Consider the following 15,602-nt stretch of genomic DNA (forward strand, 5'->3'; position numbering starts at 1 on the left):
CAACTGAATAAGTACATCAGCGGACGGAGTCACCCAAGAAGTAGATGGGTGGGTACTGAATGCCTGCAGGTAAACAGATTCCTCAGAGGACTGGGACTTCTAACCACCCATCTGTTTCAGAATTTCAAAGATGTCTACAAAGGAGACATCTTCAGGGGGTGACTACGGGGACCCTCCACCCTTATCGAAATCTGTATCGTCGGTGACCGACTCTTGGGGGGAATCCAAGTGCTTCCTCTTGGTTTTCTTTTTCTGAGGGACCTTCTCAAGGGAATAATCTGGGGAAGTATCAGAAGATGACAGTACCTGTGGCGAGAACACCTGAGGCTTCAGCATCTACTGTCCCAGTGGAAAGGCAGGAGGAAAAAGAGAGCTGGGGGACCTGTTCCAAGGGGGTAGGAGCCAACTGAGTCTTTGCAAGAGAAAGGGTCCACTGCATAGCTTCAAAGGCTGGTCCCCCAGAAGAGGGAAGGCAGCCCGGAAAGTACAGTTGTGTACACTTATCATAAATGTAGATTTTCGAGTGTATTCACTGTTGCAGTCATCACACTTGGGTTATCTGCCTGCAGGTAGCCCTCAGTTGGCCCGAATACCAGAGTCTTGGGATTTCTGTCAGATGCTGTCGCCTCTTCCATGACATCAGGGGTATAAAACATGCAGCCTATGCCATTGCATCAGTTTTTCTTGCCCCACATGTCAGGAGTCCCCAAAATAGGAAGATATTACATGGTGTGGAACACCTCCAGTAAAAAATAAATACCCCTGCCATAAAAAATGGCCATAAAGAGGATAGGTAGAAAGGATAGAGAAAGCCAGGGGGTTGGAGGGAGGAAAACCAGGACTGCAACAGTGAATATACTCAAACATCTACATTTATGGTAAATGTACACAACTGTACTATGTTCTTCGTCTTTCACTGTCGCAATCATTACACTTGGGTTGATTCCCAAAGCTGAGGAAGGGTGGAGGCAGTCAAGAAGTGTTAGGGCTGGCTAGCAGGTCTTGTAAGACTGCTGTAGCAAATCCAGCTCTGGATTTAGAAAAAGATAAGTGGTAATGCTTGGTGAAGGTGTGTACAGAACTCCAGGTTGCAGCTTCCAGGATGTCCCTAGTAGGGACTCTCCTGAGAAATGCTGTTGAGGTTGAAGTAGCTCTAGTGGAATGAGTTCTGATCCCCAGAGGGGTAGGTTTTCCATGGTGCTTGTAGCAGAAATGGATGCAGTGTGCTATCCATTTGGAAATGGCTTGCTTCGAAATGGCCTTGCCCTCTGCCCTGTAGCAAAGCTGACTAACAGCTGGTCAGATTTTCTGAAAGGCTTAGTCCTGTCAAGGTAGACCCTGAGCTGTCTGTGCATGTCCAAGGAGTGCAGAATCCTTTCCCTTTATTTGGATGATTAGGGAAAAAGGTTAGCAAATGGATGGGTTGGTTTAAAACCACATTGGATACCACCTTGGACATAAAGGAATTAGTCCTGAGGAAAACCCTGTCAGCATGGGAAATAATGAAGGGCTCCACCGCCATTGGTGCCTGTAACTCAGACACTCTTCTTGTTGAAGTAATAGCAAGAAGTAAAGCTGTTCTCCAAGAGAGGAATTTTAACTCTGCTGAAGCAGCAGGTTCAAAAGGGGGAAGTGTGAGCTTCTCCAGTACAAAGTTAAGGTCCCAGGTCGGGGTGGGAGCTCTCCTAGGAGGCCTTAAATTGTTAGCGCCTCTCAGGAATTGTTTGATGAGAGGGTAAGAAAAGAGAAGTGGCTCAGTATTATAATGAGCTGAGATGGCAGAGGCATGAATCTTAAAGGATGAGAAGGATAGGCCTCTGTGGAGCAGCTCTGCTAGGTAAAATCAAGGATTTGAGGTAAGGTGGGAACAGCTGTGTCCCTTCCTTGAGACTTGACTCCAAGAACAATATCTTCCACTTTTCAGCATAGGATTTCCTAGTACTAGGCCTTCTGGCCTCAAGGATGACGTCCAGCACCTGTTTGCTGAGGGATGCTGGTGGTGCATTCAGGGGATAAGCCAGGCTGCAAGGTTTAGGGTTTGCAGCTGTGGATGCAAAATCTGTCCCTCCTGCTGAGACAGTAGGGAAGGTGTCTGATGTAGGTGCCAGGGTGGCACTGCTGTTAGACTGCATAGGAGTGGGTACCAGTGCTGGAGTAGTCAGTCTGGTGCAATAAGGACTGCCCTTGGCCTGTCCTGTTTGATCCTGAGTAGTAGTTTTGAGAGGAGGGGCAGAGGAGGAAAGGCATAAATTGAGAGGTTTTCCCATGTAAAGGATAGCGCATCCACCTTGCAGGCTCTGCTGTGAGGGTTCCTGGTACAAAATTTGCTCAATTGGTGGTTTTGGGGGGAGGCAAAAAGGTCCACCTCTGGATTAGAAGTTTGAATGAGCTGGGTTCCACTTTCCACTCGTGAGGGTCCAGTAGATTTCTGCTTAAGTCGTTTGCCAGTGAATTTTGCATGCCTGGCAGGAATGGAGTTTGTAGGTGCACTTGGTTGCTCAAGACTGTGTTCCACAGAGCCATGGCTAATCTGCAGAGTGGGTAAGAATGCGTTCTGCCCTGCTTGTTTATGTACCACATAACCGTGGTATTGTCTGTCTTTATCAGGAGCTGTCCTGAAAGGATAAGGTATTTTAAGGCTGTCAGAGCATTCTGTACTGCTAGCATCTCTTTTTGATTGATATGCAGGGGAATTTGTTCTGGGCTCCATTTGCCTTGAATGCACTTGCCTGCCATGTGAGCTCCCCATGCACAGTTTGATGCATCTGTTGTCAGGGTTTGGGAAGCGAGGGGTTGAGTGAAAGGAAGTCCCTTGTTTTGGCTGCATGCTTCTGCCCACCAAAGGATCTCTGCCCTTAGATAAGGTACGAGAGGAATCACGGTTTCCAGGTCCTGGGAATGTTGACACCAGAGACTTTTTAAGTACCACTGAAGCTTCCTCATATGCGGTTTTGCATATGGAATTAGCAGAATGCATGAGGCCATGAACCCTAGGGTTTGCAGTATTTTCCTTGCAGATATAGCTAGGTTTTGGTGGCCATTAGTTTGAAATATTTTGTCAAACGGACCTGCTTTTCTGGAGTGAGGAATGCCATCTGGGAAGCTGTGCTCAAACTTGCTCCCAGGAATACAATTTGATGGCTGGGCACCATTTGTGATTTTTCATTGATGGTGTATCCCAGTGAAGTTAGAAGTCTTTTTACAAAATAGCAGCTGCTGAAGTAGTAATTCCTGACTGTCCACCTGAATCAGGCAATTGGCCATGTATGGGTAAATTTGAATATTTATCTGCCTGCAGTATGCAATGGCTGGAGCCAGGCATTTTGTGAATACTCTGGGCGCAGCAGATAAGCCAAAGGGAAGTGCAGATAACTGATGTGCAAAGAGCCTGCCCTGAAACATAGATATTTCCTGCAAGACTCCCTTATGGGAATGTGCAGATAAGCTTCTTTTAAGTCTAGGGTGACTAACCAGGCATCCTTGGCTAACATAGGAAGATGTTGCAGTGTAAGCATTTTGAATTTTGGGACCACCAGGAAGGTGTTGAGAACTGATAGATCCAGGATAGGGTGCCAAGAGCCCTCTTTTCTGGGCACCAGGAACAGTCTGGAGTAGAAACCCTGTCCCCTTTGTTCTACTGGAACAAGTTGAATAGCCCTGATATGAAGGGAAAGTACTTGCTTTGAGCCTCTACTCACTGGTCTGGAGGAAGGTCTGGCAACCTGTTTGGGATTGGCAGTGAGTTGAAGTAGAATCTGTATCCCTGGGATACAATGTTTAGAACCCATCGGTCCTGAGTAATAGACATCCAGTTTTTTGTATGAAGGGCGAGTTTTCCTCCTAGGGGTGCAAGTACTTGGGCATGGCTGGGAAGGATAATTGGAAAGTCATTTGAACTTTTTCCATAAGGGGGTGGCTTACCACTCCCTGGTTTTGAGGTGGAAATACTCCGTTGTTTAGATCTCTGCATACTCTGAGACTGTAGTCTTGGTGGTCTGTTTCCCCTGGGTTTGGACTGAGAAGGCCTGAGGGACTGGAAAGGACCCGTTTTTTGAAGGCTAATGGCTACTGAATCTAGGTGGCTGCACCTGTAAGAAATCTTTTAATGTTTGCATAGACTTAGCTTTTTCTTCCATCTTTTTAAGAACTTCTTTGGCCTTTGTGCCAAACAAACGCTCCTGATTTAATGGAGCATCTAGTAATTTTGCTTTGACATGGTCTGGCAAGACTTGTTCCTTTAGCCAAGCATGCCTTCTCAGTACAGACCCAGTGACAGCAGCCCTGCAAGATGCTTCTAAAGTATCAAACCCACACTGCAAAGTAGGTTTATTAACTTGGTTTGCAGAATGCAGTAACTCTTGTGAATCTTTATTTTCTGCACAATCTGGAAGTAACACCTTTTTTGTTTAAATAGTTCCATAATATGTTGCTGGTACTTCAACATGTGAAACTGGCAATTCAAAGCCCGGATGGCAAGAGTTGCAGAGGTATATACCTTCTTACCCCATCTGTCTAAAGCTCTAGAATCCATGTCTGAAGGGCTAGGGTTTTTGGCTGTAGCAGCCTTAATGCCTTTAAGTCCTTGTGAAATGGTCTCTGGATCCGCAGGATTCTTAAAGAGAAATTTGAGAGTGTCAGGTACTCTGTAGTACCTGTCAGGTTTTCTAGGAAATGGTGGTAAAGTGTCAGGAGTAAGACTGGACTCCATGAAGACATCATCTACAATATCCAGGAGAGTGGGTATAGCTAGAGGCCTGTGCCGAGGCAAATCTAAACTCCCCGAGTCTCTTTTTGGATGGCGGGTAGTCCTGGCACTCCCAGCAAAAATGCTCTCAAGGTATGCAAGGTTTCATCAAAAGAAAAATCCTCTGGAGGGGAGGCAGAGGGAATGGATTCCTCTGCATCTGAGTCCTCATAGGTAGATAAGGTATGTCCTAGTAATCAGAAGGGACACAGTCGTCAGACTCCTGGTCTGTTGAATCAGAAGGAAATTCAATTCTTTGTCTTTTGGCAGGGGAAGGCTGGCTTCCCTTAATTAGAGTAATAAGGTCTTCAGCCATTCTAAGCATTTGTTTTTGTGGCATGGGAGGTTGAGCATGCGCTTTGGATGTCGGTTTTCTAGGCATAGTGCGAACTCTGGGCCTGAGAAACACAGTAGTTTTAGTAGGAAATTAAGTTGTCGGTTTGATATGAAAATCTGTAGGTTGGAATACACCCTCAGAAGCCGGTGCCTGCACAGCGGCTCCGGACCCATCCACGGTAGAGACATCTGCAGGTTCCATAGTTGAAGAAGCATCTCGCGGCATGCCAGACCCCAAATGGTCTCAGCAGAGGCCTGCAAATCTGTAGAAGCAGGCATCAGGGGGCTGCAAAGGCGCCTCACTGAGTACCGGTGGACTGGGGACTAGCTTAACGGAAACGTCATTGGCAGTTTTTTACCTATGTGGTCTGTCTCTGTCTTTGCGCTTTTTTGGAAGCATGGCAGTCGGATGGCTTACCAAAGCCATTTCGGAATACGGAGAACAAGAGCAAAAGTATTTAAACTACAAAAATAGCCTGATGAATGGTTTGGGCGTTAAACAAGGCACAAAACCGACAGCTAGGGACATAGTGGTCTGGGCCTAAACAGGTGACGCAGTAAGAATGAAAATCTCTGCGAAGTATTTGCTTTCCACAGGCAAGGCAATTAATTTTTTCTGACATCGGTTAGAGCAAGAACAAAGAATCCCCAATGGGGTGCTTAGCTTTAATAGACTTCAGGTCTGAAACTCGGGAAAACGAAAATTTCAGGTAGCAGCCGACTGGCACTTGCGAACTGCTTCTGCTTTGGGCTCCTTCTCAGCAAGAAAGACTGATGTAATGACATCGGCTGCATGTTTTATATCCCTGACTACCTGACGTCATGGAAGAGGCGACAGCATCCGACACAGAAATCCCAAGACTCTGGTATTTGGGCTGACTGAGGGCTACCTGCAGGCAGATAACCCAAGTGTGATGACTGCAACAGTGAAACATGAAGGACATCTGAGAAAGACTGCCTCTGAACCGGGGTCACTCTCCACTCTGAAGAACCAACCCTTAAGACCAAAGCCGCAGAAGAAATAACTCAAGCCAAAGCCCCAAGAAGCAGGGATGGCTCCATAAAACCTTGAGTCAAAACCTGTTTCCTGGTACCAACAGGGTAGCTAAGGCTCAGGGAGGTCTCCAGTTAAGAAATAACCGAAGAACTCTAACTGCTGGCTCTGCAGAAGCAAACAACTCCGTAGCTGACACAGATGGTGCTGGGAGAACCACAACAGAGGACTCTTAAGTTCTCAGAGGAGGTTAGAAGAGAAGTAGTCAACGGGGTAAAGGAAATGTCGTACCAAGACCAGAGGAAATTGGTACTGAAGTTGGGCCTGCAAGCCCTCTATCCCACAAAATTTTATTCACCAGCCTCTCCACGTTGAGTTCTGAAAGACTTTTGGTAGTGCAGACCAATGCAGTGGAAGGGGGGCTTAGACCTTTGTAAAAATATTTCTGGTAGTTCCCCAGCAAATGGATCAATGGAGAGTAAGATGTTCTAGGCATAATGGTCTTAGTCGGTGAGATAGATGAAAATTTCTGTGTCGAGACCTACGATGTCGAAGGACTCAAAATTGCAATCAGTGCAGAAACTGAAGTCGGTACCGGAGTGTCAGAAACAGAGGCCTTCGGTTCCGAGGGAACTTTCGGAACAGACTGGGAGGTCGGAATAGACTACACTTTTTATATTTTTCAACAGACGAAGAGGAGGAGGGAGACTAAATATCTGTCTTAGCTTTATCAGCAGTGGAGAAGGCTTCTCCAAAGGCTGACGGCAAATCTTAAGAATTAGCTTGCTGCACCTTTCCACTAAAGCCCTCTGGCTGAAGGCGTGACACATGCCACAGAGGTGGTTCAAAATATTAGGTGATGTAAACATCGACTGGAATTCTATCCATTCTCCAACACCCAGCAAACATATTAACCTATATAATTTCGCCCAACTAATACAATCACCCACACACATCGATAAATCCACAAAAAAGGGAATCGATACTAGACTGGATCCTCTCCATCCAGCCCAACACTGCCCAACAGTGTGCTACACTACCCAACTCTCTCAGTGACCACAATCCCACCTTCACCCTTAGTCAAACTCAAATCTAACAATTCCCCCTCCCTACTACAAAGCGTTGCCATAAAACCTTCCCCTCAGATCAATTCTTAGAAGCCTTAAGACACTGCAACTGGTCTTCCATCAACATCTTCCCTGTAGACAAAGCAGTTGAATACTTTAACACCACATTTCTAAACAACCTCAACCATCTAGCTTCAATCAGAACCATTAGGATTCGCAGTAACCCCACCCCCTGGCTTCAGAAAACCACAAGTACCCTACTTAAGGACTGGGATAAAGCTTGGAAAAACTGGTGCCAATACAGAACATCCACAACTAGACAAGCCTTTCTTGAACTTAGAAACAACGCAAAAAAACAAATTAAGATCGACAAACAGAATCACTATATCTCCTTACAAAAGAAACAGAAATAACCCACAAAAATTCTGGGCAGCAGTGAACATCCTACAGCCCAGAAAAAACACCAAACTAGAAGGTTCAAACTTAGACATAACCACCAGTTTCAATAACTACTTCACCTCCTCTAGTCTTAAACTCAAACAACACAGGTCCCACCAAGCCCCCAAAGTCCAAATACTAACCACTTCTCACTCAAACCAATACCAGTTTCAACCATTCAAAAACTCTTAAAACTCAAACTTACCACCCTCGCCGCAGATAATCTCCCCACCAAATACCTTCAACTAGCATCCAGGGCCATAGCTTACCCCATTTCTTTACTAATAAATAGATACATCACTGAACACACAGTTCCATCTTTGTGGAAAAACTCATTTATCATTCCCCTACACAAAGGCGGCTCCATCTCTGACCTCTCCAACTAACGATCCATTGCAATCCTGTCTTCCCTATCTTAGATTCTAGAAAGGTGTATTCATCACCAACTTTTCATCTACCTCCTCTCCAACAACCTACTATCCAAAACTCAACACAGCTTCCGCCCAGCCCATAGCACCACCACTGCACTGATTAACTTCAACACTATAAACTCACACAGGAACCAAGGCAAACTAGTCTCCACTACCTTTGACTTACTGAAAGCATCTGATACAGTCTCCCACAATAAACTCAACCTGCCTCTCTGAACTCAACATCGACAGCCCCACCCTGCTCTGGTTCAGCAGTTACCCAAGCAATCATCTCCAGTCTGTCAAATGGCTTAACTCCCTATCCCCCCACTCCCAATCACCCTTGGGGTGCCACAAGGGTCAATTCTCGGCCCCCTCCTTTTTAATTTCTTTATGAACCAACTTCGCACAGCAACCACAAAAGCTGAAATAGTCCAATATGCTGATGACACAACCCTGATCTGCTATGCACCCAGTATACAACTTCTCCAACAAAAAAACGCAAGAATCCTTCAGAGATATAACATTGGCTAAATAAATCCTAACTGATATTAAACCAAAAGAAAACACAACTTATGCTTTTCCTCCCACCAAGGACCAATGACCTCACCTTCTCCATTCTCTCAACCTACAAAACCCTCATCTTCCCAGTCCCAGAGGACAAACTACTAGGACTTGCAATCAACCAGCAACTAAAATACAACAAACACATTTCTCTAACCATCTCCAAAGTACACAAAAAGCTAGGGACCCTCTACCGCACCAAAAGGTACCCAACCTCTGAAGCCAGAATCACCATAGCCAGGACTCATCTCTTAACATTACTTTATGTGTCCCCAGTGCTAACAAGGCTGAATAAAACTTACCTGAACAAACTTTCCATATGTTACAAGAAAATTGCCAGGTTCACAGCAAATGCAAAATCTCGCTCCCACCACTGCCACTCCCTAATTACATTACACTGGCTAGAACTCCCCAACTTATTACAATACAACCAGCTTAACCTAGCCCACCAAATCCTTTACTATCCAGAGAAAACACCTGCCCTGACTGGCCTCCTAAATTTCTATAATTCAAATAGACAACTATGCTCCAGTAAAAGCTCTGGCCAAAAATACTCCATATAAAAACAGCTCCGGGGAAATCTCTCTTCCCTAATGAAGTTGCAAAAACATGGAATACCCTGCCACCTGGGCTCAGATTACAAAATTGTGCCTCAACTTTTAAAAACCTCCTTAAATCACACCTCCACACCAACCATTTATGCAACTGCAATGGACCCCCTTGAAACCTATTCCTTCTGTAGGCTCTATCCCACTCACTTCTGGGAAAACAAGTATTGTGCTCTACTGATGCTCACTGTATATATTGTATATATTGTAAACATGTTTTTACTATGATATTGTTTGCACATACAGAATACCTATGTTGATTCATGAATGTGCTATGCTCAGAAACGTGTATGCTATTGCCTGTACATATACTGTACCAGTGTTGATCCATGATCATGATATGCTCAAAAACTTGTACTCCTAAAATGATAACTCTCATAAGGTATGTTTCCTACCTGCCACTACCATGTTAACTTTGTAACCTAATGCTGTTATCATGTATTACTCTTTACTCCGTTTACTGCATGGGGCCTTTTCACCCCAAGACTCTGCTGAAAATGGACACTTGTGGTCCAGTCGGACTATCCTGGAAAACAAATGTTAAATACATAAACATGCAACAATCCTCCTGCAAATGAAGGGGGCTGAGACAATATACACATAAGGAGTGAAAATCTGAAGAGGAAATGTTATGGCCACACTTCTGGCTCTTTTTGGAAACCAAAAGGGGCCTTACCCTTTATCAGTCATGACAGACAGAAGTACAAGGAAAAAATGACAAAGAAGAAAAATAAATATATATTCACTTTTTTGCCAAAGTGAAAGTGTGTTCTTGTAGAATTTCAGTTTTGTTAAACCATATAACTTTAAGGTGTACGGATTCAAAACAAATTTCTTTACGCAACCACAACAGGAACCTAAGGAAATATTTTTGCCCTAACATCTCAGGATATTTTCACTTTTTTCATGCTTTTTCACAGGACGTAACTGCCCATCGTAATGAGGGACAGGTGGTAATCTTAGTTATAGTATCAATACTACCTTACTCTTACCTTCCAAGATCATTCAAAACAGCTTAAATACAGGCTAGTTTGGGGGTAGTCATCTTTCTTAGCCAAACCTTCGATACCATCCATCACAGTACATGCCTTTATAAATGCAGTGCCCCAAGAATTAACACACGCTCATTAAAATGCCTTAAAGACTAAATGAATAAAATTAAAAAGTTAAAGTACTCCCATTCTGATTCCCACTACCTAACAGAGCTTCTTTATGGTTACTGTTAAGTCCTCTTATTTAATCTATTTATGCACAACACATCAACTGGATGGTCTGGCACCTTCTCCAGGATGTAAATGATCACCTGGCCGGAGCAGAACAAAAACTTCAAGCAGGCATTTCCTAGCTGGAATCATACCTATAAGGTCTTACTTCTTATTATAATGAAAATGCCATTTTTACACTCATCAGTACAAACTGTCCAAATCATTATCTCTGTACATTTCTCCATTTGATGGTTTGTCGACTGAACAAGCTGAATCTGTTAAATATTTAGGGGGCTGATAGTGTCTCTGCAAATTCCAATTCTTCCTGTTCCCATTTACAAGAATCAAACAGCCTTACAGGAATGGAGAAAGGAGATTCTGTCAATAGGGATGACTGCAATTAGGGACACAGACAACAGGCAAAAGGGGGCTAGAATTTATTGGAGAAAACTGGCAAAGGAACCAAAACATTGGGAGCAAATAACTAGACATGACAGATGACAGACTGGGAAGATACTGAGAATGTATTTGGACTGCAGGTTAGAGACTGCCTTCCCTATCAAGGATTAATATCAGAGTACAGGCAAGGAGAAAGAAATAAAGGGGGGGGTCCTAAACAAAAGACCAGCACTGGTGGAGTTTTTAGTAGAATCTAGAACAGAAGCTGCCATTAAAAAAGGAATAATTAATATAGCATATAAAATATTACATAACTATAAGAATCAATTAGAGGAGGTTAGAAAGGCTTGGGAAGAAAGATTGGTTATGTAATTCATAAAGAAACAATGGGAATATATATATATATATATATATATATATATATATATATATATATCTATATATATATCTATATCTATATATATATCTATATATATATCTATATATATATATATCTATATCTATATATATCTATCTATCTATATATATATATATATATATATATATATATATATATATATATATATATATATATATATATATGTCTCCCAAATATGCAACAAAAATAAGATGAGTTAGGATTTTTGCTTGGAAATGTTTACATGGATTTTTTATACCCCAAGTAGACTACAGAGAATTTTTCCTCAGATGGACAGCAAATGTTGGAGGTATGACAAGGAAGAAAGAGGTACTTGGGAACATATTTTCTGGGAGTGTGGTGGGTTGGTGGACTTTAAGGATTCCCTGCAGGATGCACTGTCAGAGATGCTGGGTGGGTGGATTGCTGTGACGAGGGAAATTATTTTCCTGAGCTGTGATACAGAATCGGAATTGCCTAGACATGGTAAGGCCTTGCTGTGTATACTTATGGTAGCTGCCAAAAAAGCAATTATTAGAAAATGGAAATCAAAATCTAAACCAACTATATTAGAAATAGTGAATAAAGTAACAGTGATAAAACAACTGGAACTGATATCTTTAGAAAAGGGTAGGGAGCAAACCACCTAGGAAAAAAGGGAATTATGGGAACAATAAAAACAGGGGAGGAATGAGGTTTAAAAGAAAGCAGGACTTAAATGAGCTATGTAATGTTTGACTAAAAATGATTGGGTAGATTATAAGTTATGTATAATGTTTCCAACTGGGAGCGTATCAGTATGGTTTGTGATGTAAAATGCTTGCAACTAGGATTGTGTTGGTGTGGTTTGTTTTCATTTATATAAATGTACAACTGTTTATGTTGTAAGTGATGGTTTAATAAAGATATTTCTTGTTAAAAAAGGGGTCAGGAATTGAATAATTTATGTAACTGTTGCTTAGGTTATATGATATATAGCAATATATGTGAAGTATAATGTTTGTTAATGTTAATTTGTTAATATAATTTGATTATTTTTGTATAAATGTTAATTTGCCTATGTCACAAGTGATAATTTAATAAAGGTGCTTCAAAATGAAAAGAATCAAACTGCCTTCTACATTAATGCTTTCCAAACGGTTTTCCATTTTACCAACCTGTCAAAGTGTTGTGCCAAACTTCAGTCAGTATCTAAGTAGCAGCCAATCTTAAGAACAAAACAAAACAAACAAAAAAGCATGCTGGATAAGAATGCAACAAACCAAACTAAAAAAATGCTCGAAAAGGAACTACAGATAAGTGCTGTGTTTGTTTTTCCTGAGTAAGAAACTCAATTGTGACAGGCAAAATTATGCAAGATCAAGTGATACATTCATAAAGTACCCTGAGGTTTCACTCAACCCCAGCATGGTATGCAATTAAGAAACTGTCATCACAGAAACACCAGTGAGTAGAAGAAACAGCTATGGCATGTTTTTTTTTTTTTTAAATGTGAAAATATGGAGATCATTCTGTAGGGCGGTAACCACACTCCTAGAAAGGCAATATTACGCTTGGATTGTAGTTATGCTTGACAAATTGTAGGGATATTATTTCAATGCCTGAGGTGCCATCTATTATAAATGCTAAAGGCAGAGCTGTGATAACAGTTGTTAGCATTGCCAGTAAGGAATGTGAAGAACCTGATACTAGCTACTAACACCCACAATGAGGACAAACAAGATGCAGCTTTGTTGATACTATCTTGAATTAAGGTGTACCCTACTGCATCTACTAGCAGAATGAATTCAGATACACATGAAGGGCTCGTACATGTCCCCATATATTCCTGCATGCATTTACAAATTTGCCAATGGAACTAACCAAGTAATTCTGGCACCATGACACACAAGGATAAAGCCACTAGTGTGACTCCACACAGCCTGGAACAGGCTACTGACTTAGACATGAGGATCTAGTGAGGGACAGAAGCAGTGAGTGTCTGATGCCAGCAAAGATTATCTAGCCCAAAGTAATGCATTTACCACCTGGAGTGTGGGTGGCATGTATTGTAATGGACTGGGAATGTGTGCTTGGTGCATTACCAAGCTATTTTTATTTCAGGTGTCATTAGGACATGTGCAAAGTGTATACATGCAAGGGGAAGGGTTTGTAGGTCCTCATGACTGTCAGTATATATGTCAGCTACTGGGAATGGTGAGTGTTTAGAGAAATATACCGACAGTGGAGATGATGTAATGAGGGAGGGGATGTAGAATATTTTCTAACTCCGGGACAATTATGGTTTTACGATTAACCAAGAGTGGCCTCCTTCAGGTGGTAGAGTTTAATCAAGACCTTCAGGTTCCTGGAATAAAGGCTGGTGAAAGCAGATGTGGTTCAAACACCAAATCACTGTAATAGCGGCACAAATGAACTCAAATACAGGAATAAGCTAATGGTTAGCAAACATTTGAGGGGAAGCACCTAGAATGGGCTTAAAAGCAAAGAGAAGGTTTATTGCGGGTACAGTAGCGTGGGGAATGCAACAATCAACATACTTAAGGAAATGAAAACATGGCTACTGTATTCAGCAGACACTGATCTCCTATAAATATGCATTACTGACAACAGATTAGTTTTGTAAATAGACAGCAGAGGCACACATTTTCTAAACGTACTGGAAAAATATCATGGCAGCCACCAAAAATCACTGCAAAGGTGTCTTCTTTAATTGAACAATGAAGGCACACCCAAGGCTGGAACCTTAAAGAATTGCTCACTGATCACTCAAGGCATGTTTACAACTAAAATGATTTACTCCACCTTGACATTTGATAGTCTGTTCATCATAAACAATGAATCATCTGCTCGATCATCGTCGTCGTCGTCATAATTTGGGGACGGAGCACCATCACCACCCATTCGTCCTCCACCACCATCTCTTGGGTCAAAGGGATCCACAACTATAGGCTCCGTGCCTTTGATTTCACAGCGACAGAATGGACAGCCTTGACCTTCAGACTCCTACAACAGAAAAAAATAAATAAAAAAGGCAAAATCCACAGCATTTGCTTAAATGTTTATAGCATACTTTTTTTCAATGGAAGCAAGTGAACAAAAACAAATCTAGTTCACACAATGGGGCAAATTGCATGCAAATTATTTGTTGCAGCAAAATACCAATCATAATAAACACTGAAAAAAAATTTCTATGCTAGTTTACTGGGCAGGAGTAAAACTAAGTGCCTATTCTGCCAGCACCTCAGACTCGCCTTGTATTCCAAATGTCAGAATTTTCTTGAAGTGTGGAGCAGGTCAGAAACCAAAATGTTTTATTTTACCTTCGAGGGTGGGGGGTTAAACTGTGAAGATCCCTGGAGCTGGCCAGCAGAATCAGGCATAATGTGTGTGTGTTTAAAAAACAGTGCAAGAGGCTAGCCATGAGATAGTCAAGTGTGCACACAAGTACTGCATGCTCCCACTGCAAATGCTCTCTCCATCTACAGAATGTCAAGTAGCAAAATTCCTATTATCAGCCCAGACTCATTCTTATGTGTGGGGATACCACCTCAGAGAATGTTTGGGTTAGTGGGGGTGGTACAATGACTACAGGTGTCAAAGGGGAAAACACCAGTTCTCTCCAAACATTAAAGTAAATTTAAGTGAACTTCAAAAGCACCATGTGACTGACAGATCTTGGCTTCAATCTTTATTATGCACTAACAGTACCTTGTATTCTGTACACTCTACTATAAATAAGAGTGCTGCAGCCAGCATATTTGGGTATGGTGCTTTGTCTCAGATATGTTCTACACTCGTGACAATGAAGACTTGTAATATACATCAGCCCTGTCCTATGTAAAGTCTTATATACAGGGAAGCACTGCAATTTATTTAGCAATGAACTACTGCTAACATATACTTACCTTACCTTACATTCACTTAAGATCTGCGTCTAATATCAAGGTCAAAAACACAAAGACCCAAAGTTTCCAACAGCTCCGTTCTATTAATAATATAAGAAAATTCCTCTATGAAAAATTACATGACTGGTATGGATTACAACTGATATAGCTGTAATGTACACAAGCCACAATCTGATAGCCTAACTAAAGGGTGGTGGACGAATCTAGGAATATAGCAGCCTACCAGCTCCATTATATTCAGTGATCCTATATTAATGACTGCAGGCTTGAGCACCCCCACAGTCAGTGCTCCTACACTTCACCTAGAAATTTTAACTGCACTTCTTATGTCATGATAGCACATTCAATTTATGTGCATTTAATGCAATTAAATGATTTGTTTGAAAGGATAGAAAGGAGCCAATTTATCACCCCCATGAGGTGCTGCTAACAATGGCTTCTGCTGTCAAAAGCAACTGAATTTTCTTAAAACATCTTACAGTAAATATCATACCTTTACTATGAGCACTGACATCTGTCTGAAAAGGGAGTA

General features: G+C 42.0%; 1 protein-coding gene across 1 annotated transcript in view; it reads right to left on the minus strand.

Annotated features, from left to right (window-relative positions):
• CBL (Cbl proto-oncogene) overlaps nt 1-15,602 on the minus strand; it is a 1,233,699-nt gene that overhangs the window by 486,170 nt on the left and 731,927 nt on the right. The window contains exon 9 of the mRNA XM_044081051.1: nt 13,968-14,168. Within this exon, the coding sequence (XP_043936986.1) occupies nt 13,968-14,168 (201 nt within the window). The remainder of the gene's footprint in view (nt 1-13,967; nt 14,169-15,602) is intronic.

This window comes from Protopterus annectens, chromosome 8.part0 (genome assembly GCF_019279795.1).
Source record: "Protopterus annectens isolate FY-2018-M chromosome 8.part0, PAN1.0, whole genome shotgun sequence".
In the NCBI taxonomy this organism is placed as follows: Eukaryota; Metazoa; Chordata; order Ceratodontiformes; family Protopteridae; genus Protopterus; species Protopterus annectens.